The sequence below is a fragment of the Phocoena phocoena genome, chromosome 19 (genome assembly GCF_963924675.1).
Source record: "Phocoena phocoena chromosome 19, mPhoPho1.1, whole genome shotgun sequence".
Lineage (NCBI taxonomy): Eukaryota > Metazoa > Chordata > Mammalia > Artiodactyla > Phocoenidae > Phocoena > Phocoena phocoena.
Genome location: NC_089237.1, coordinates 48,956,750 through 48,979,208, shown reverse-complemented (window position 1 = coordinate 48,979,208; position 22,459 = coordinate 48,956,750). Strand labels below are relative to the sequence as shown.

Here is a 22,459-nt window from a genome sequence, read left to right as displayed (position 1 = left end):
TCGTAGAAACAGCTGGTGGCAGCAGCACAGGCCGAGGGAGGCGGCAGGGGCTGGCTGGGCTGGCCGAGCTACAGAGGGGCTTCCTGGAGTGTCCAGCCACAGGTACCTTGGAGCAGCCCTGGGCTGAGAAATCTGAAAAACCCTCCCTTCCTGGGCTGTGGACTGGGTTGTTGGAACACTTTCAGTTTTGTTTCTCTGCCCGCAAGAACTGAAACTCCTTGAAACAGGAAGACTCTGCAGACCAGAACATGGAGGGAAACTTCCAGGCGTGCAAGAACTGGTAAGAAGTTGCTTTCCCGGCGGCCGACCTGAGGCTGGCTAGTGAGAGGGACAGACAGGATAAGGCTGTTTCTGAAGTTAAGAGAAAAGGGCCCTTGTACCCAGGAGGGCTAGGGTGGAAGATTTAAACTCAGGAGATGTAGGAAGATGATGAGAGCTGGTCAGGGTTGGCTAACATCCCACCCCAGATATTTCAGTCTTTCTGGGACAGTTCTAAAGCCAAACAGCCAGGCTAACTGTCCCTGCTGGGCTATTCATATTTTTCAGAGCTTGGGTCCTAACTTGGAGTTCTGATCATATGCTCTTCACACCAGTCTTAGACAGAAAGGGACCCACGGAGGTTGTCCGGGACCACACCCGCCCTCACCTTGAGAGGGCGTTGTGGAGCAGGGTGAGGGAATAGAGCAGGGGTCCCAGACCACACCTCTAACTCAGGGAGACCTGGCCCCTTGAAGTACCTCACTCTCGAAGCTCCCTACCTGTGGTGGGAACCAGGGGGATCCCTCCCAGAGAGCTTTCTCCAGGCAGACCCTCCTGGCTGAACCAGCTCAGGAAGAAGAGCTGAACGGCCAGGCTGGACAGAAGGAGAAAGGGGCCAGGCCGGGCAGAGGGGCAAGAATAGAGGAAGGGAGTGGGAAGCAACTTTTGTGCCACCTGCTTGGGCTGTGCAGAAGCCAAGACCTTGTTCAGACCAAGCAGAGTGAGGCTCTGGCTACTCCCCTCTGGCCACATCCCACGTGCCCAGGACATGGGCGGGCAACTCTCATCATCCTTTAGGCCTTTAGAGCTATGGCCACTACGTGTCCTCTCTCCCAAGCTGCCACAAGCAAGAGCTGGTTGAAATGAAAGGAGGAGTATTAAGAAACACCCTGCCTGGGAACTGGGAGGGTCAGAAGCTTGTGTTTCTTGGGGTCTCCAAGAAGGGTATCAACCTCTCTGTGGGTTGCACAGGTGAGCCTTAAGGCAGGGAAAGGTAGATGGCTTCTCGTTCTGGGAGACCTGGGAAGCTCTCCCTGTGGGGATTCTGAAAGTTGGCATTGCCCTTGCAAGGCTCTGAGTGGGCATGCAGGCCTGGATTTCCAACTGGCTGTGGGCCAAGCAGGGGAGTGCTTGAAAATAGACAAAATATTTGAAAGAATTTGATGTTTGTTATTTCATTTTAAAAACAGCTTTACCAAGGTATAATTGACATAAACTGCATTTATGGTACATTTTAAAAAATATTTATTTAATTTATTTATTTGGTTGCACCAGGTCTTAGTCGAGGCAGGTGGCCTCCTTAGTTGCCGCTCACCGGCTCCTTAGTTGTGGCATGTGAACTCTTAGTTGTGGCATGCATGTGAGATCTAGTTCCCTGACCAGGGGTTGAACCAGGGCCTTCTGCATTGAGAGTACAGAGTCATAACCACTGCGCCACCAAGGAACTCCCTGTGGTACACTTTTAAAGTGTGCCATTTGACATGTTTGACATAGATATACACCCATGAAACCATCACCATGGCTACTAAAATTCAATAAACTATCAAGTTAGGAAGAACAAAAGGGAATTTTATTCAAGCCACACTGAGAATGATGACCCAGGAAGCAGATTCTCAGAAAGCTCTGAGAACTGTCCCACCAGTTAAAAGTCGAAGGCACAGTCATATACATTTTTGAGAAAAAGGATCATACATCAAAATGACATACTGGGGCTTCCCTGGTGGCGCAGTGGTTGAGAGTCCACCTGCCGACACAGGGGACACGGGTTCGTGCCCCGGTCCGGGAAGGTCCCACATGCCACGGAGCGGCTGGACCCATGAGCCATGGCCACTGAGCCTGCGCTCTGCAACGGGAGAGGCCACAGCAGTGAGAGGCCCGCGTACTGCAAAAAAAAAAAAAAAAAAAAAAGACATACTGATATTTCACAAAAAAATTCACCAAGGATACATAGTCCAAGTAAGCACGTACAAAGTGTACCAAGCAAACAGCGAGTCACTGTCACTAGGACCCCCTACAGAGCTGGGAAAGAGCCCTATTCTTTTATGAAGTTACATTGCTAGCTTCAGGAGAAAGAAAGAAAAAATTGATCTTTACCATCGAGCAGGCACTCCCATCTTTGAGGAGCTCTGGTTAATGTGTAATACAGATGCACACCGTACATTAGGGAGGGAGGAGGCCCAAACAAACACAGAGAGAATTTTATGTTTAATTTTTTCTTGTCCTGCCTTAATATATAAATTATATTTCATCAAATCACAATCAAGATGATGAACGTATCCATTCCCCCCAAAAGTTTCCTCCGGCCGCTTTGTAATGTCTGCCTCCCGCCCCTCCTTGCCCGCCCCCTCTCACCCCAGGCAGTAGAAGAGTTTACAGAGCATCCTTACACTTATTTTATGATTTTGCATTGTTCTGATCTAGGACCAACATGGGGAAGAGGGGCAGGTGCTATCGTCATCATATTTTCAGTGCTTGAGGCCTTGAAAGGTCTTAATCCAGCAGCCGTGGAGACGAAATACGGCTCCATGCTTTATACCGTGAAATAAGCCTGTTTTTCCTCCCTCTTGATCCTGCAGCAAAAGAAGCGGGGCCCCTGGCCACTTGGCCCTCCATGGGGCCCACTGTCTGCTCTTCAAGGTCCTCCGTCCGGAGTGCAAGGAACCCGTCCTACAGGATACGATGGAAGAGCACGGCGGGGGCGGGCACCAGCAGGTGGGGAGGCGGAAGCAGGGATGGGGGTGGGGGCACCAGGTGGCCAGCCGGAGCCCGGCCCGCACTGCAGCCCGTCTCAGGTGGGCACCCCGCGCCCAGCACCCCCTGTGAAGTGGAAAGGGTAGTTAAATCTGCCTTTCTTATACTGCACTGAGTCAACCCTGGTTTTCCCATCCCCTATCCTTTCCCTACAGGCGAATGGGTTCAGCCAAGGCAAGGGAGTCCCTGTTTCAGGAAAGGTAAAAGGTAAAAAAATCTTTCGAGATGTGTCAAGAGGAGAGACAGGAAAGGAGAGCTCTAGAAGGCACTCATGGCCAAGGCTGGTCAAAGGTTAACCTTTCTCTCCTGCTGTTTCTGGAGATCCTCAAGCTCAGGCATCCATTTCAACTCAGCGGGTCCCACAGATGCTCCTTGAGCACAGGGCTGGTGCTGCAGGGAGACGAGGGAACCTGACTCCTGCCCCCAGGCGCTCACAGACCCACACCTGACACACACAGCCGGGGCCGCTGAGCTGGGTGGGACTCCAGCGTCTCCCTTCGTGTTTAGGTGGGGTGCGCAGTGTGTCAGCAGAGCCTGCCGAAGCACTTGCTGGAGATTCACGAGGTGAGAGTCAGCTGTGATTTCTTCTCCCAAGCCCGGGAGGAGGGGAAGGGGCCAGTAATAAAGATTTCCCCCCCTCCCCCTCCCCCAGCTCTCTCTTCTCGCCCAAGGAGGCCTGGGGCACAATGGGGAACTAGCTCATCACAGGGCCTCCTGCCCCCAGATGCCCGTCAGAAGGGCCTGCCATGGTCCGCAAGCCCCAGAGAGCTCGTGTTTGCCAAGGAGAGTCCCCCTACCCCCTGGCCTTTCCCACCTGCTTTCTCTTACTGGCTTCAGTCCCCCAGGGAAATAAGCTCATATCCCCAACGCAACTGCAGTCACTGCAGGCCAGTGACCATGCCCGTCCCCCCTGCTTCCCCGCAGGCCAAGGAATGCCAGGAGCGCCCCGTTGAGTGCCAGTTCTGTGAGCTGGCCGTGCGCCTCAACAAGGTGGACATCCACGAGCACCCCTGCGGCAGGCAGACAGAGGTCTGCCCAGACTGCGGCCAGCGCATCGTGCTCCACATGCTGGCCCGGCACAGAGACGAGTGCTGCGGTGAGCAGACCCGGCTCCAGAAAGGTGAGCAGGGGTGGCAAGGAATGTAAGCTCTCAGCAGGACAGGTGACATGTGTGATGACAGATACACGTATCTCAAATTCATATAGCTACTCTGGACCACGTACTTAGAGTGGCCTTCTTGTGTGTCTGCTGTGGTCTCTAAATGACTGGTCCAGGGACACCAAGACGCCAGGAGCTGCGGGCCTGGGAGCTACACAGATGAGTGCAGAGGCAATGGGGGCCCGACAAAATGGGAGGCTTCCTTGGAACCCCTCAAGCACAATTCCAGCCTGGCAGAGACCCACCTGCATCCTTTTACAGATGAGAAACCTATGCATAGAATGAAACGGGCTTGCTAGAGGCAGAAACCAGACAGGACATCCAAGTTCCCTGACACCAAATCAGGAGATTTCACCACCATCAGCAGCGGACAGAAGGGATCTAGTTGTAACTCCTGACCCTTGAGCCTATGTGTTGGCCGCCTGGTAGCACTGTGTGTTGTCTTGACCTGGTTACCTCTTCATGAGATGCGTTTAAGGAGGACAGCAATGTGACAGATCTTGTGTTCACTGGTTGTTTTAGTAACACAGTAACACGTGGAGAGAGCCTAAAATCCTTTGGATGGTAAGTCTCTCCTGGTAGACAATTTTATTAAAATCGGCAAATGAAAAACTGGAGTGTTTGAGATGCGTGCACATTTCCAGCATGGCTGGGCTTCAACACAGCCCACAAACGACTCTTCAGCACAACTTCACCAACACAACACAACTTCAACAAGACAACACAGCACAGCTTCAACACAGTCAACAAAGATGTGTGCAGTAACTCCTCGTTTGATCACAGAGCTCAGAGACCGGTGAAATGAAAGAGCAGTCAGACTGGACAGGGCTGGCATCTGTGGTAACGGCTCCTTCTGTCTCCTTAGAAACCAGTCCTGCGCCAGGAAAATGTCTCTTCATCAGGGCTGTGTGCTGCCCCGAGTGCACTTTTGCAGCTTAAAGGAAATGATGTGGGTGATTTCTGCTGTGGGTGGCCTGTGTGGCCAAGGACCCTGGCAGTGCAGGACACTCACGGCAGACCGGGGACAGTTCATCATCAGGACTGCAGGCCATGTACGCGGTTGTGGGACAGTCGGGCTAGCCATTGTCAAGGGCAATCATTTGTGCTGTTGTTTCCATGCTTTTTCAGGGAAGAGAATTCCAGCTCCTGAAAGCAACATCTGCTGTCGTTATTGCAACCAAATGATCCCAGGAAATAAGTATTTCCACCATGTGGTGAGTAGAAATTAGTTATTTTCTAATGGTGCCAATAGCTGGTCCATATTCCAAAAAGAGTGATATGAAAGGTAGATTCTGGGTCCAATTTTACACAGCATGGATAACAGAGGTTCCCATATTTAGTTTTGCTCTGTTCAAAAAGGGATGTTGTGAATTGGTGTAGGCTAATTTAGCACACATAATTGGTCTCCCATCGTGCCAGCCCTTCAAGGAGCCTCCGTGACCAGTCCAGCTATCGTTGATCACCTCCAAACATCTTCAGCCCTCAGGGCCTGGCCATGGCAATTTGGTCCTTCATAGGACCTGCCTTATTATTTTCTGTCCCATGCGGGAGTCTTCTCAATTAGACTGTGAGCTCCCTCGAAAAAGTTAACAACTTTCTCCATCTTCCCACAGTGAAACTGGTATCAGGGCTAGGTACCAAAAGGGGGACTCTGTAAAGATGTCATGATGTGATTGACTGATTGATTGCTTTTGCCTGGGAACATTCACAGACTCCTCCCTCCATCACTCTGAGCACGTTTTAGTGCATTAGCCCGTGCCAAGCTGCTCCCTTCTTTTGCAGGATGGAGCATTTTCTTTCTGGGGAAACTTCCTAAGGCTTCTCTCCAAAGAACTCATTTCCTTCTGCTTCGATGGAGCGCTGTTTGTCCTTTCTTTACCCTTCAATTCAGAGAAATATGAATATCAGAACTTAAGAGACCCAAGGGATGATCTAGGCCTTTTTGTTTATTGTGGGACAATACATATAAAATTTACCATTAGTGACATTTAGTGCATTTTAATAGGAATACTTGACTTAATAAAGTCTAAATTAATCATATTCCCTACCCTCCTTACAAACAATATATGGATTTGAGAACATGTTGACTCCGATTCTCTATTCCCACCTTATATGTAAATGCTATGGAATTTAGTTTCACCTTGTTTTTTTTTTTTTTTTTTTTTTTTTTGCGGTACGCGGGCCTCTCACTGCTGTGGCCTCTCCCGCTGCGGAGCACAGGCTCCGGACATGCAGGCCCAGCAGCCATGGCCCACAGGCCCAGCCTCTCCGCGGCATGTGGGACCCTCTTGGACCGGGGCACGAACCTGTGTCCCCTGCATCGGCAGGCGGACTCTCAACCACTGCGCCACCAGGGAAGCCCCTCACCTTGTTTTCATACTATCCCTCTTTAGTCATTATTATCGCTGTCATTTTATGCAATTCATGCCTGCTTGGATATACTCACACATTCACCTTTCCCTTTGCTCACGTTCTTTCTTAAATCCCAAGCTTTCCGTCTGGGTAGGATTTCTCTCTTCCTGAAATACACGTCTAGGTAGTTCCCTCAGCAAGAAGCTGTGAGGAGTAAATTTTTAGTTGCCTGCACAGGTACTTTTTTCCTGCATTATTGAATGGTAGTTTAACTGGGTATCCGATTCTACGTTAACCATAATTTTCTCTTAGCATTTTGAAGTTTATTCCACCGTCTTCCCACCTCCATGATTGCTGTTGATAAGTCTGCTCTCAGTGTAACTGCCATTCCTTTGTGGGTAACCCTTTTTCTTTGGTTGATTTCAAGATCCTCTTTGCCTTTGATCTTCCTGGTTTCACTGCAATGCGTCCAAGAGAAGACTTATTTTTATTCACCCTGCTTAAAACAATATGCTCAAGTGTGTTTATTTTTTTCTTTCTTCTTCAGAATTGCTCCCGCCCAAATCGAAAGATTTAGTTCTGCCTTAATCAGTTCTGAAAAGACTCAGCTATAATCTCTTGGAATCCCCAATATTCCCTAACCCCTCCATGTTCTCCCAACTCTTTCTGTGGAACATATTAGATGTACATCAGGCCTTCTCGTTCTATCCTCGTGTCCCTTAACCTTTCACATTTTCTATTCCTCTCTCCTATATTCTGAATAATTTCCTCAAATCCTATTTTCAAGTTCATTCTTTCTTGGCCAAATCTAACTTGCTATTTTTAAGGCCTATCCATTGAGGTTCAGTGTCTGTATTTTTCATTTCGAGAAGTTCTGTTTATCTCTCTTTCAAATTCACCTACTCTTTTTTTCATAGGGTCGTATTCTTTTCTCTTGTTTGAACCATTTTTAATTAATTTATTTTACAGTCTCTCTCCTATAGTTCTGTTATCTGAACTCGTTGGAGACTAATCCCGCTAATGGTTGTGTCTGTGACTCTTACCCAAGGTAGAGTGTTTCCTTGTGTGTGAATTTGAATCATGAGACTCTATCTGTGAGAATCCTGTATGACCTAGTTTGGGATTATGTAACCTCCAGAGGGATTTTGTGATTGCTTCTGCCATACATCCCAAATTTTACATCAATTCTTCTGTTTGGGTATTCCCGGAGCATGAGGATTTTGTAAATCTGAACCCCAAATACAAGAATGGCATGAGCCTTGGATTTTGAGTTTTCAGGAGTGTCAGTTTTGCTTCCGCACCCTCAATTTCTAGTCCAAGGTAGAAAAGCTCTCTTGCCACTTTCCTTTTCCAATTAGCCGATTCTTTTCTCTTAGCCACCACAGGTTAGCCTTCAAGGTTCCCAGCTTTACGCAGGGAAAGGGGAATCTTACTTCCAATTCCACATCTTGTGTGGATGGGACTCTTCTCTTATCCAAGCTCTTAGATACGAGATTGACCCCACATCTCCTCCTAAAGTGTCAGCTCATGTGCTTAACAGGTCAGGTCTTCATTCCTGGAACATGGAGCTTGCTTGCTTTCTTGCAAAGTCAGCTCAGTGAATGTCATATTTTATCCAGCATTTCAGAGTGGGAATATTTCAGGTTATCTTGTCCACCATTAAAGCTGAGGTCATTTTAAAATTTGAAGTATGACTCATAATTGCAGGACAGATGCCGTCCAGTCTCAGACTCTGTGACATATTCTCCAGTTGGGAAACCAGATATTCCTCCTTCATCCCTTTCAAGTCAGCCTGCTGAAGATCAAACTTCCACAGCAGAGAAAGACGTCCGTCCAAAGACGAAAAATACAAGCAGATTTCCCCTTCTTTCTGAAAAGTCAACGCGGCAAGCACCAAGAGGCACAAACAAAACCACGGATCTGCCTTTGAAGTCTGATGGCAAGCTCAGGGCCTCCTCTCCTGTAGAAGACGAGACAGCCTATGACATTCTGAGGAGGTGTTCTCAGTGTGGCATCCTACTTCCCCTGCCAACCCTAACCCAACATCAGGTACCCAGCCTCCATTCTCTCCTCATCCGGCTGGGAGCCATCTGGACAGTGTTTAAAGAAATCCAAGACCTGCAGGATATTCTCAGACATCTTTATCTCCCCTTTCTCTGTGTGTCCAAATCCATTCTCATAGCACCTATCACCTGGTTATATATGTGCATCATCTCCCACCTCTGAAGGCAGAGCTAGATCTTTCATCTCTGTATCTCCAGTTCCCAGCCCAGGGAATAACCACAGCAAATGCCCCAAAACTGTGGAGCAAACAAACAAACAGAGCATACCCAATCTAGCTGTCTAGCTCATAGCGTAGATAAGGCAATCCAGGCCCAGAGATGAGAGCCTTGGTCAAGATACTAAGTCAGTTGGTATCTTACCTCCAGCAGATCAGGATTTGCAGCCTCAAAAGCCTGATTTTTTACATCCTAGATTATTTTCCAAGAGTAATAAGAATTAGTATGAGGTAGTTAACCATTATGCACCAGTTACAATACAAAGCTCTTTACAAATGGTTAATCATTATAAAAAACATGCAGGTATTCTATCCCTATCTTACAGATAAGGAAACCAGACAGAAAGGTCGAGTAGCTTCCCCAGGATTATACAACTAGAGAGTGGCAGAATCCAGCCTAAAATACACATGTGTATAGTTCCAAAGCTTATGCTTTTAAGCCCCAAACAGGATGCCTCACTCAAAAAAAAAAAAAAAAGCTTTCATTATTTGATGTTTTTCAAAATACAAAAGTACTAGATACTACTAAATACTGTATTTTGTTGTAACCAGTTGACATGATACCACACAAACAAATATAAAGATAAAGCTCATCCTCCCCCACACCCACCCCACTTCCCCAGTCCCACACCCCGAGATACTAGTTTCAGTGTCCTGGTGGGTGTCCTTCCAAAGCTTTAACTCTGTTCACACAAACATGAACAAGCCTCTATGGGGTTTGAACTGTTTTTTCTTTTCCCCTATATATCATCTTCCTATATTCATAACTCTGCCATTTGCCTTTTTCACTGAATATACGATGCACACTCCTTACAAAGAAGTAGACCTAGATCTTGTTTTTTCTAACTTCTTCTCTATGTGCACACAGCACATGATTCTACAAAACTGAGTGAATTTCATACTTGCTGGGGGTGTTATTAGTGCCATATTTCCTTGCCTCCCACAATTTGAAATTTCCTTCCATACTTCCCTCCATCCTTACATAATAGGGTCGCCGAATTTAGCAAATAAAAATTCATTACTTGGGACAAAAATAACTACAAAATAATTGCATGAGACATACAAAAAAAAATTCTTTGTTTCTCTGAAATGAAAATTTAACTGGACATCTTGTATTTTATCTGGCAACTCTGTTGTATAACCGCTCACACACATACACATTTGGAGTCCAATTATACACATTTCTTTGCATACACATTTCTTTGCATTCATCAATACCCAAGGACATCCCTCCAAGTCAAAGGATGTTGCCCCCCCCTTTTTAATGGCATAAGAGTCCATGGTGTGGGTATCCTCTAAACTGTTCATCCACCCCCCTCATGGTGATAGGTCTCTATTAAACATTGTCCCAAGCCTCCCATAGACCCCTCATGGCTCACCGGGCTCCATACATTTTTTATGCCATCTGTAGCTCAGGGTTCCTGCTCCGGGAACTGGGGATAGGATTGCCCAGAGATATCCTAGGAACTAACACTCCCCACTTGAAACACACTGAACTTTTTAAATATCCATTTCTTTAGGAGAAATGCTGGTGGTTAGCTTCATCAAAAGGAAAACAAGTGAGAAGTTCCAGCTAGCTTTGGAAAAGAAAAGGTACAACAGATTTAGAAGATTTTGTTTTTACACTGGTTTTTCTGCTTGCTTTCTGTGCTAGTCTTTACTTGTGAAAAGAGATGGGCTTTATTCACTGGGTTTCTTTCTTGTAGAAGAAAAGGTTTGGATTCTGTTTTCCTCCTTTTGAGCCGAGATGTTGGTTTCCCCAAGAGCTACAGATAAACCAGAAGAAAAAAGGGCTCTGACTCTTCTGCCTGAGAATTCTGATCAAGCGTCTAGGCTCCACACAGCCTGGACACCTTAGGGAACCCAGCTTTGTCCCCGAAGAATAAAAAAGCCCTCCCTGAAAACTTGTCCTCCACCTTCTTGTAGATTTTTCATTGGTTTTCCAGGGCCACAGATGGCAGCGGCTAGCACGGCAAGGAAAGGGGAGTGGCAGCAAAGAAGAAAGGGAGAAAGGAAGAGAAAAATGAGGCTGGGTGGCAGGGGAGAGCCAGAAAGCACAAAGACATGCTAGTGAGGGCTGTTGGCAGGGAGACCAGCTGGGAGACACCTAGAGATGCAGCCCACCTCCCAGCAAACAGCACACCCTACCTTTCTGCCTGGCCCGTGGGGAGACCCCAGACCCCACCAGGGAAGGGAGGGCCCAGGACACCCCACCCTCCCGAAACTGGAAGAGTGGGGCATTTCTCAAGCTTTGTCAAGTTGTCGAAGTCAGGTTTGCTTAAGACTTTCCTTGGGTCGGCAGCAACAGTGGTTTCCCAAAGAGAGGCCCCGCACGCTGGGTCCCCGGGACTGGACAGGACCCCGAGGATGGGTCAGGACAGGAAAGGTGGCGACTGCGCGGGCCTGCGCCCCAGGTCTGGGGGCAGAACCTCTTCTTCGCATGAGGAGGGACGGGCAGGGGTCGCGGGGCCCAGCCTCCCGCCTCTGGCCCCCCCGGCCAGGGCGCCTTCCCGGGCCACCTGCGCGGGGACCCGTCTTGCCCCTCACGCGCACGATCGGTTGAGCTGGCAGCCCCAGGTTTGGGCCCCGCGGCTGCGGGCTTGAGCAGAGCCCGGCAAGTGGGGGCGCGTCACAAAGGCGGCCGGCCCCTCGGCCTCTAGCCTCTGCGGGGCCGGGCGCGGAGCCCACCGCCGGTGGCGTCGGAGCCGAGGAGGCGCGGGCGCAGCAGGCCGGCGCTCGCGGTCCCAGCAGCCCGAGCAGCGAGCGGCGGGTAAGGCGACGCGAGCGGGCGCAGGCCGGGGACGTCCTGAGGCCAGCGTCGGGGTGCGGGGCTGCCCTCCTCACCTGCCGCCCCCGCGAGGCTCCTGGGCCACCTCCCCTCCCCGGGTGATCGGACACCCAGGTTTCCTCCCAGGCTTGGCAGCTGTGTGACGTGGTAAACCCAGCCTATGTTCCAGCGTCCTTAGGCTGGGTTGGAATCCCACTCACCACCTAGCACGCCATCTCACCGGGACACTTTCCTAACCTCCCATTTGTAAATACCTTCCCTACAGGGATGTTTTGGAAGCACCTTGCCACCCACTGTCTGATGGCAGCAAGCACTTGTATAACATTTACTGTGTGCCAGGCACTGTTCTGGTGCTTTCCGTATATCAGCCCGTTTAATCCCCCCAACGCTAGGAGAAAGGTACTATTATTACCCATATTTACAGATGTGGAGACTGAGGCATAAATAAATTAATTAACTTGCCTAAGGTCACATACCGCAGTTGACAGAACCAGGATCCAACCCACTAAGCTACAAGAGGGGAGGTTCCAGGCGGTGACATGACTTTTGGACCACTTGGCAACACCTTTTCCAGCCCACCAAAGATGTTCTTCCAATCCCCCTGCCCCCCATGGCTTAAAGTGTCGTATAATTCTTCAGACCCTGTGACCTTGCTGGGTCAAAGGGCTTCGATTAGCTTTCTAACTGGTTTAGCTTTTTTCTTTTCTTTTCTTTTCCCTTGACCACTCTGGGAGGCTTGTGGGATCTTAGTTCCCTGAACAGGGATCTAACTGGTGCCCCCTGCAGTGGAAGTGAGGAGTCCTAACCACTGGACCGCCAGGGAATTCCCTGGTTTAGCTTTTCTTGAGCATCTCTTAGGTGCCTTGCTCCTTACTAAGTGCCGTGGAGTCCCCTAGCCCCGGGCAGTTTATATGTGATTGAAGACACAATCTTATTTCTTCATTAGTTAAATGTTTAAGAACTTCCTCAAAAGAAGGATGAGGCTGTCCCTCATCTCAAGGAGTGTGTGGGCTTCTGGGAGAGAAAGGCTTAGATTATACTAAGATTATACTAAGGATGGACACAGAGCGAGAGGGGAAAGAGAAGGGGAGCCGGCTGACCCCACTGGAGCCCTGTGTCCTGGGTGGGGGCAGGCTGCTACCAGTTCCCGTGTAGAAGTCTGTCTGGGTGGGAGATGGGAGGGCCGGCTGGAGTCAGGGGCCAAACTGTTCTGTAGGTGATCATGGGGTAGGGAGGACAGAGGCACGGGGGAAGACCCCCAAATAGGTCCCCTACGGGAGCTTGCTTGAGGGTGCTCATTGCCACTGTGCTGTTGGGGGGAGCTGGAAGAGGCCTGGGGGTCCATCACAGGGAGAGTGGGTAAGAGAGAGAAGGGGATACCCACCGCTGGGTCTATTCAGATGACAGATGCCGTGTGAGACGTACGCAGGGCAACGTGAATGATGCTTACGGACACTGAACACACATTTGGCAAGCGCGCACACAACCAAAAAGCAGCGCATCAAACACGCTGGAATAGTTGCCTGTGGTGGGGAGCAATGGAGTGGGACATAGAATTAAAAGGGAATAAATGAATAAATAGAATCAAAGAGAGGTCTTGCACAGACAAGTGTCTGTCCTGAACTGAAAATTATGATTAACTTGTCCCTCTGAACCCAAGGCCTGAAAAGTAGACGTAGGAAAAAAGTGTAAGAGAAAGAGTAAGAAAGCCCAGGTCTAGCCTGAGTCTTGTTACTAACTTGCTGTGTGACCATAGGCAAGCCCCTTCACCTCTCTGTGCCTAGTTTCCACGGGTTAAAAAAAAAAAAATCAATTCTCACATCTCTTCCAACTCTGAGTTTTTGTGAACCACAATGAATGATCTTGGGTTACCTGGTAAAGAAGCCAATAAAAGCTTTATGGAGTGGTAGGGCTTGAACTTTAAAAATGGGGGATTTGGGAGACATAAAGAAAAGGAGGATAGTTCTCAGGCAGGGGAAACATTGAAAGCAAAGCCATGAAGATTACAGCAGATGGCTATGAAAAGTCTGACCGAGGGCTCAGTGTATCTGGTGGGGCCTTAACCCAGTTCTTCCCCTGGGACCCCCTAGCCTGGTTGGGGATACCACCTGCAATCCAACAGCCAAGTCAGAGACCTTTCAGTCCTCCCAGTTCAGGTGTTCACCAGTTACCAAATCATGTCTGCCAAAGGACTCACTACCCACCCCGATTCCCACTATAATGCCACCCTAGTCCCAGGCTTCAAGCCTGGCCTCTACTATGGACCATCCTTCCTCCATTCCCACAGAGTATTCTTTCTTGACCTCAAGACTGACCACGTCACTTCTGGGCGTGTGATCCTTCGACCTGCCCTGACCTCAGCTGAGGTTCTCCACCTTTGCTCTGCTACTGCACCTTTTGAATATAAACACAGCCATCAGCAATGTTGCTCAACACAGACACTGATTCTCATCCAGAGAAGATGTCAGAATTCCAAAGTCTTAGGGCGAGGGGACAGTGAGAATCCCTGGCTGTAGGACACAGCCTTTATCACATCATTCAGAACATCTTGAATGATGCCCTTGAACCAGCACTTCCCACTGCTCCAGCTCCAGTTCCATCACTCCCTGACCCTCACAAGTTAAGCTCCAAGCAATTTTTAGTTCCGTGAATGTGAACACATCACGCATACTCACAGTTCTGTGGCTTTGCCCATCTTGTTCCCTCTGCCTGGAATATACCAGTTCCTCCACCACCAACCTGTCTGCCTTGCAAATCCTACTCCCCCTGCAAAACCCAGCTCAGATGCCACCTCCTCTGAGCAGCCCTCTCTACTTCTTCTTACACAGACAGAACTAATACCCCCGTTTGTGCCACCCTGCACCATGAACATGCCTGAGGTTTTTCATGTCTCCCACAGTGCTGTCACTGAGTCCTGGTCTATGTCCCTGATAGACCTCTGATAGGCTGTGACTCCTTGCAGGTGCGCACGGTGTGGTGGATTTATCATTGCACCCACTGCACCAGCCCAGTACCTACACGTGGGGCCATAGTGCAGGTTTGTTCCATTGGGTTTAATATGTGTTTGGCAGGTAATGGTTCTTCCTTTTTACTCCCCACAGAAAACAAGTGATTGCTTTTCTTTCCTCATTTTTGGAAGCCTTGCCTACCACACAGCTGCAGTGGACATCCCGGTTCCTTGATGGACGAAGAAGGCCAACTGATCCAGCCTCAAGACCAGAGCTGCTGGGCCACCCTGCCCGATGTGTGCCTACATCGTATTTTCTGGTGGCTGGGAGACAAGGACAGGTCCAGAGCAGCCCTTGTCTGCAGAAGGTGGAACCAGATGATGTATTCGGCTGACCTCTGGCGATACAGGGCCATCACGTTTAGTGGGAGACATTCCAGGGTACACGCGTACGAATTTGAGTCGGCTGTTTGGTATGTTAAGAAATTTGGTCGTTATCTGGAGCACCTGGAGATCAAATTCCTGACTCCTTACAGCGTTGTCCTGACCAGGAAGTTCCAGGTCACCATGCAAGGCCTTCTCTCGTGTCTGGGCAAGAGAAACAACCGCCTGAAATCCCTCTCCATCCAGTACCTGGAACTGGACCGCCTGGTCTGGAGGAACAGCATCAGAAGCTTGTTCTTGAAAAGCTTGAGCTCCTTCTTGAAGAAAATAGGCAAACACCTGGATCATCTCAACCTAAAAGGGGCTAGGCTCACCGTGGAGCAGGGCTGCCACATCCTCAACTCCCTGAGCTACTTAAGGACAGAGAGTGCGGTGTCAGAGCTCAACATCGAGGACTACTTCAGCCACCGCCTCGCTGTCTACAGCAGCCCCCAGTTCAACCAGACCATGGCCACGTTCCGCAACCTGGTGTCCCTGACCCTCAACTACAACTGCATCTCCGATGAGCTGCTGGAGAACTTGGGTGAGAACAATGCCGGCACCCTCTGGAGCATGAACATCAAGTGCCACGCTCATGACCCCCACGGGCAGGTCGTCTGGGGCATGTCCTGGGCCAAGCTGGCCAGGTACGCCACCAAGCTGAAAGTCAACTTCATCTTTGACAAAGTCGTGAAGTATGAGCGCTTGGCCCGGATCCTCCTACAGGAGATCCCGATCAGGAGCATCAGTCTGAGAAACTGCTCTTTCAGCAACCCCGACTGGTCCATGAAGCCCACTCTGACGGATCTCCTGCCCACCTTCCGACACACTCTGCAGGTAGGTATGAGCTGAGGGCTGGGAGGCTTGTGAGGAGTGGCTGCCCCTCAGGTTCCTGCTGCCTGCTCTTGGCTGGGCTTGCATGCACTCACTCAAGGTCAAATTGAGGTTCCGGGAAACGTCACCAAACTAAGTCTCTCCCGGTCCCCAAGACCGCGGCAGAGGACAAAAGCTACTGCTCACTTCCTAGACGTGGAACCAATTCCTGATTGTCTGTCAACCAAGGAGAGCTCCTATATCCCTGGCTCGGAGCTGTGAGGCCTGAGCACGCAGGTGCCTCTACAGGTGAGAAACAGGTCAGCAGCTTCTTCTACTTCTCCACCCAGTCACAGCAGCACACAGGACCCGGTGTGACTCCAAACCAGACAAAAAGCCAAATTTGACCCAAGTTACAGAAGAGCTCAGAGGTGTGGGCAGCTCCCCATCTATAAAATCGGGATCATTTTGTCCCCCCCACCGAAGACCTCTCTCAGAAGGCTGTGAGGATTGATACTCAAGCGTATAAGTACCACTACTAACAGTGAGGGATGACAAAGTGCTAAGAGCTCATTTACGCTCACACAGCCCTGAAGTGGGCAGGCAGACATCATAGCCATTCGGTGCTGCCCATGGCCACCTGGCTAGTCCATCGCAGGGCCAGGACCACCACTTTAGTCTCCAGACTCCAGACACATTGCCTTGAAACTCCAAGTCTCATAAATTTGGATGAGATCACTTTCATTCCCAAATCCCTTCTTCCGACAACTGCTTGTCCAGTGCCCCTCATCTAAAGCACTTGAACCACCATGGGCTACCAGGCCAAAGCCAGGTCATGAAAGTGTTATGAAATGAACCAAACAGTCCCAGCATCTCTGTCCACATCCGTCTTCCCCTTTGGTGCTTTTCCAGAAACTAAGTTTTGAGTTCAACAACAACCATGAGTCTCTGGAGGAGGAGCTGCACCTCCTCATCTTATCCTGCAGGGAGTTGTTTTACTTCAACATCTGGGCTTTCCTTGATGTTAACTTTGTGGAGCAGATCCTGAAGAGTCAGGAAGAAGGGCGGTGTGCCCTGCGTACACTCAAGGTAAGAGCCCGCCCGGGGTGGGTTCCACGGGGATCGGGCAAGGGCATCCAGGCCCCTGGGCGGGCAGGCGTCCAGCCCCAGCGTTCCTGCTCTGGGATGAAGGTCAGGAGTGAGGCAGGGCATGGGGGGTGGATGTCTCACAAGTCCGTCCATTGGAAGTTAACAATTTCACGGAAGGGAATCTGGAGCTTTCATCCTTAGTTGGGCTTGGGCTTTTCCTGGTTCTGCCAACAATTTTACGTGTACATCATTCAGATTGTCTTTGGGGTCTGGGTGATGTAGCCACTGTGTGTGTGTGTGTGTGTGTGTGTGTTTGTCTATCGGCACAGGTGAGAATTTATACAAACAGATATGAGACGCCTGAAGAGGACAGGACACTGCGGCATATTTACAGGAAGTACAGAAAGCTGATCGATTCAGAGTTTAACTATTTTTCCGTCGCTTACTGCATGACGTAAGGAGCGCTCTCCAGAGGAAGAAAGCCAAGAGCACTTTGAACTTGACAATCCGAGCCTCACAGAATGACACTTTGGGCATCCCTTACCCTCAGCCCTCTTTCTCCTCTCTCTCCTCTTTGCTAGTTTCATACCAACATGACACCCCAGCAACGGCTGGGACTTCTGGTCATGTGAAGACCCCAGGTGACTTTAAAATGCTATCTTTACCAACTATCTGGGTGTGATTTCTTTTTTTTTGTCATTTGGTTTTGCTTTCTGACCCTCACTGAGCCACAGAACTGATAAGCCCAAAGCCGCTTGGAGCAGTGTCTTACTCGGGGACCCTGACTCTTGCTAATCTCCCTCCGGAAAAGGTGTAAGTAGTCAGCGAGCAAATGGAGCTGCATTTTCCACGGACTGTCAGTGTCAGTTCAGAAACACTTTCTATCCTGGCTGACCTTCACATGAGAGCCTTCTGCCACTGACGCTGGCCAGGCCTGATCTCAGATGAAAGAAATTCACCAGCACATCCTAGAGTGAAGCAGGGAAATTCCCTCGTTTAGAAGGAGCCTGCTCAGAGCGGGAACTCCCTCCCACAGGAGATCAGCCCCTAATTTATCAGTGTTGTGGACTCGGGTCTCCCACATCTGCTTTTCTGGGGTCTCCTTTATTCGCCATCCAGGCAGCATGGCGCCCAGCCTGCTACAAACGTTCAGTTCTCATGTGGGGCTGAACCAGAAGTGGCCTTTACACTCATATTCACAAAGAATCTGTAATGTCCTGGAGAACTATTCCTAATGTGATGTTAAGTGAAACTGTGTTTAGCGTGATACCGATCATGTAAAAACACAAACACAGGTTTGTGGGGTTTTTTGCAGTACGCGGGCCTCCCACTGTTGTGGCCTCTCCCATTGCGGAGCACAGGCTCCGGACGCGCAGGCTTAGCGGCCATGGCTCACGGGCCCAGCTGCTCTGAGGCATGTGGGATCTTCCCGGACCGGGGCACGAACCCGCGTCCCCTGCATCGGCAGGCAGACTCTCAACCACTGTGCCACCAGGGAAGCTCTACAGGGGTTTTTTTAAGCATAGAAGAGATATACCAAAAATCTTAATAGTTATCTCTGGGTGGTGGGATTATGGGTGATTTTTATTTCCCTTTTCATGCTTTCCCCTATCTCTCAAATTTTCTACAAAGACCATGTGTTTTTTTTATAGTCACAGGGAAATCTGATGGGTTTTAAACGGGGAATAAGAGTAAATTCCTGAGCCCATGCCATTGACATAGATTGCTTTTGGTCTTTTGAGATTTTTGTGCATATAGTTGCTTATAGGGGGGGTTTCCAATAGATAAAAATGAATATATCTCAGAACATTTTGACAAGTGTCTCACTTGCAATTTTATCTTATCTTTTGTATGTTGTGTCCATATTTATGCTTAGCTTTTCAGGTCTTTGTTCAAGTTCATATTTATCCAGTGCTTTTCAATTTTCACAGGATTTCCACATTCACTGTCATATCTGAATGTCCCTGCAATGCTGTTGGGTGACTATGGTTCCTGTTTCATGAACATTCAGAAAAGATCAACACTGGCAAGTGGTGTGGAGTCCCTATCTTGTTACCAAACTCGGGTTCTGCTGCTTGTCACTCAGGAATCCAATACTGAGAGACAAGTGTTGGGTAAAAGGAAAGATAGCTTTGTTGAGGAAGCCAGCAATCCCGGGGAGAAGGTGGACTCATGTCCCAAAGAACCAGCTCCCCACTGTTGATCGGGGGCAAGAGCTTTTAAAGGGGAGTTTTAGGGGTGCACAGGTGGGTGGGGGGCTACGTGCAGAACAGCACAGTCAGCTCCAACAGTCACCTTGAAATTGGTCATGCAGAGGTCTGATCAGCCTCATCTTGATTGTTTTAAGTGCAGTTAATCTTCAGTTCCAGGGTCGCTTTGTTCCCATTTCCTTGAGGCCAGTTCTTGGAATTGTGCAAGATGGAGCAGCTCATGTCATGGCCACAGTCTGGTCATCATGTAGGTAACTTCTTCCACCTGGTGGAGGTTTCAGTATCTGTAAAACAGCTCAAAGGATATGGCTCAGAATAGTATCTGTAGCCCTTGAGGAGGAGCTAAATGTCCTTGACTTTCCTTAATGGTTAAACTATGATTATTTTGTCTTCTTTGACTGTTTGCATTTCTTTCTGCATTTTCTTGTCTGATTAAATTTATTCTTTGGCTAAAGTTTTTCTACAGACAAGAGGTGGCAGAGGGTAAGGGGTATCTGTCCCAGAAAGGCCCCATAGGGTCCTGCTTGGTTATAATCTAAGGAGAGCTCCCAGGTCTTAGTTGCTGAAACCAGAAGGGCCCTTGGGAGCCATCTAGTGCCTGTGGACCAGAGATGAGGCAGCTTGCTTTAGGGGAGAGGGAAGGCTCAGCTGGAGTGCAGACCACCTGGGAGACTGACTGATTGATTGATTGGTGTAATGATCTATTCATGCTGTGGACCAGTTCTGGTTAGTTTCCTTTCGTCCCCAAACACAGGATCTAAGCATAGAGGACTCTTTTATGGAAAACATGTTAACAGAAGTAACAGTAAAAGAGTGGATTTGTCTTCCAGTTTTGCAAATCTCTTGCACATCCCGCTTAATAGCAGACAGCTGGGTTCTCATCCGGGTTTCTGTGGTCTGTCGTAACGTCAGACGCCGTGCGGGGAGCCTCTGCAAAACTCCAGAGAGAATTAAAGTGAAAAAGGCACGTAACGTCTTGCTATTAGTGGATCTCTTGAAAAAATGTCTCAAGGACCCTCAAAGATACCCCTGACCACACAGAGAGCTACCGCACAGACCTTCCTGTTCCCCGAGGAATCGAAACAGCAACAAGCCCGGGAGAGTCCTAGTGGGAACGTGCAGAGCACACGAGGTTTCCGAACCCACGGATTTTTAACAGGTATCCACTTTTTAATTTACCGCATTCAGAGGCGCAGTGGTAGGTGGAGACACAGACCTGTAGCCTGGCTGGGTGACAGCTTATCCATGCCTGTCCTCCAGTGCAGGGCAAGAGGCCGGAGGGCTGCTCCCACACGCCTCCCCCTGCTGAGGGTCCACAGAGAGCACACAGTTCTTTGCAGAAACGTGCAGAAGAAACTGGCACGTCCTGTCTTGTATGGATGAGCAGGAAACACATTCTGACTCCCCAGTGCCTCCTCTCAGCTGTTGGGGCTGATGAAGCCCCGGCCACCAAGTGACTGGGGTCAGCTCCTCAGAATTTACGAAAATAGGAGGAAAGTAGGGCTGTGATCAGACTAAGGTGTAAACAGTTACCCCAGGCAAACTGACAATGAAAGTGCCGTTTTTCGTTTTTGAAAAGACTTTCAGGGGCGGACCTCTGACTCTCTGGGCTGGAAGCGTTCTGAGACTTGGGTTCTTGGTCCACTTAGGCCACTAATTTGTGTGACCCTGCATAAGTTCTTTATCCTGCTCAGGTCTTAGTTTCTGCTATCTGTCAAATGGGAAACGCTGAACAGTGTATCACTAAGGTCCCTGAAAGACTAATAATGCTGGGATGGGGTGTGTGACACTGAACCTGGTGTGAATGGCCACATTCCTCAGCCTGGGCTTCCAAGCCAGGCTGCCTGGGTTTGAGTTCTGAGCTGCCCCTCACTTGCTGTGTGCCCTTTGGCAAGTATTCCCTGTCCCTCCAAGTGTTAACAGCTCTGTTTGTGCATGGAAAAATAATAGCGCCTCCCACCCGGGTCTGCTGTGAGGGATCGATGATTTAAAACATGCAATACCACACATAAGCCTATCCCTTGGACGTTCAACAAATGTTGGCTTTTATCTTGTTTAATAAATGAGGAAACAGACTCAGCAAAGGAAGGTCACTTGCCCAAAGTCATACAGCCATTTCGTGGCAGAACCAGTACTATGGTTTTCTGATTCAGAACCCAGAACTCTTTCTCCCAACCCTAAGGATAAAACGGGAAGAGCCCAGTTCCCCTCCCCATCCCTCCTCAGTCCATGCCGGACAGATAAGTGATCACTGGTTGAGTATTTACTATGTGATAGGTATTAATTCACAGTTTCATTTAATCCTCACTACAGCTCTTGAAGGTAGAGACTGTTATATCCCTCTTTTAGAGAGAGAAGAAAACTGAGGCTTAGCAAGATGAACCTGCTCAAGGTCACACGCTTAGGAAGCTTTGGAAGTGAGCCTCAAACCCAACGCAGCTCCAAAGCCATTCTCTTACTTACCACATATCGCCTCCCACAGCAAAAAGATTTGGAGTCAATCATACTGTAATTCCACTTAGCACAGGAGCGTGTGGAGGAGAGGATCAATGAAAACTTTTATTTTACTGTGTTTAGCTTAGAAATGCTGCCAACAGATCTCTTAAGAACTTAAGAACCAAGTATTTGAGTAAAACAGAACAATATGAATTCATCGTTATGATGTTTTTAGGATGATGTCATTGTTTCAGAAAAAAACGTCACCAGCGGTAACTTGATAGAAACAATCTTTTATTAACACAAAATAGTCCGCTTCTTTGATGGATACTTACCCCTTTATACAAGTGACCCTAACAGCTATTCCAGAGAGGGGACCTACAGAAAATTTGATTTGCAGTTGGAGGCCACAGAATTGTATTAGTTCACTGGATGAATATCACACACAGAGATTGCCTCCTTCCCTGGGTGGTGTTTAGAAAATTAATCTGATTCCTATTCCTCTACATTTGCAAAAGTACAGATTTTAAAAAACAGTCTAGACAGCCACACAGAAAATCTCAAATGCTCAGGTGGTGTGTAAGCCCCTTGAGAGCATACATTTTTGCTTTGTTCATTGTGTATCCTGCGTGCGTAGAACTGTGCCAGGCACAGCAGAGGCACTCACCATTGAATGATTTAAAATAAGATCTTGTCGAGGTGTGAGTCCACCTTTGTTTACAGTAAATAATTGCTTTTTAAAATATTTATTTATTTGGTTGCACCGGGTCTTAGTTGCAGCAGGCAAGCTCCTTAGTTGCGGCTTGCCAGCTCCTTAGTTGTGGTATGCAAACTCTTAGTTGTGGCATGCATGTAGGATCTAGTTCCCTGACCAGGGATTGAACCCTGGCCCCCTGCATTGGGAGCATGGAGTCCCCTGCACCACCAGGGAAGTCCCTAAATAATTGTCTCAAAG

The 22,459-nt window shown here is 48.9% G+C and overlaps 2 protein-coding genes across 2 annotated transcripts; both read left to right on the top strand.

Moving 5' to 3' along the window:
* Positions 1 to 248: 248 nt before the first annotated feature.
* Positions 249 to 10,375, top strand: XAF1 (XIAP associated factor 1). The gene is made up of 7 exons (XM_065897288.1): positions 249 to 280; positions 2,835 to 2,970; positions 3,517 to 3,573; positions 3,934 to 4,129; positions 5,297 to 5,382; positions 8,228 to 8,569; positions 10,319 to 10,375. Exons 1-7 carry the CDS (start codon positions 249 to 251, stop codon positions 10,373 to 10,375), a joined length of 906 nt encoding a protein of 301 aa, XP_065753360.1.
* A 1,117-nt stretch (positions 10,376 to 11,492) lies between these two features.
* On the top strand, positions 11,493 to 17,529 carry FBXO39 (F-box protein 39). Its single transcript, XM_065897739.1, has 4 exons — positions 11,493 to 11,586; positions 14,688 to 15,793; positions 16,682 to 16,858; positions 17,188 to 17,529. The coding sequence occupies exons 2-4, from the start codon at positions 14,768 to 14,770 to the stop codon at positions 17,314 to 17,316; spliced, it is 1,332 nt and encodes a 443-aa protein (XP_065753811.1). The 5' UTR covers positions 11,493 to 11,586; positions 14,688 to 14,767; the 3' UTR covers positions 17,317 to 17,529.
* Positions 17,530 to 22,459: the final 4,930 nt, after the last annotated feature.

Excerpts from the sequence above, each read along its gene's own strand:
- XAF1 (XM_065897288.1), top strand. The coding sequence starts at position 249 with ATGGAGGGAAACTTCCAGGCGTGCAAGAACTG. Across the intron at positions 3,574-3,933 it reads ACTTGCTGGAGATTCACGAG|GCCAAGGAATGCCAGGAGCG; the intron begins GTGAGAGTCAGC and ends GCTTCCCCGCAG. Across the intron at positions 4,130-5,296 it reads GCAGACCCGGCTCCAGAAAG|GGAAGAGAATTCCAGCTCCT; the intron begins GTGAGCAGGGGT and ends ATGCTTTTTCAG.
- FBXO39 (XM_065897739.1), top strand. The coding sequence starts at position 14,768 with ATGGACGAAGAAGGCCAACTGATCCAGCCTCAAGACCAGAGCTGCTGG. Across the intron at positions 15,794-16,681 it reads CCTTCCGACACACTCTGCAG|AAACTAAGTTTTGAGTTCAA; the intron begins GTAGGTATGAGC and ends GTGCTTTTCCAG. Across the intron at positions 16,859-17,187 it reads GTGCCCTGCGTACACTCAAG|GTGAGAATTTATACAAACAG; the intron begins GTAAGAGCCCGC and ends CTATCGGCACAG.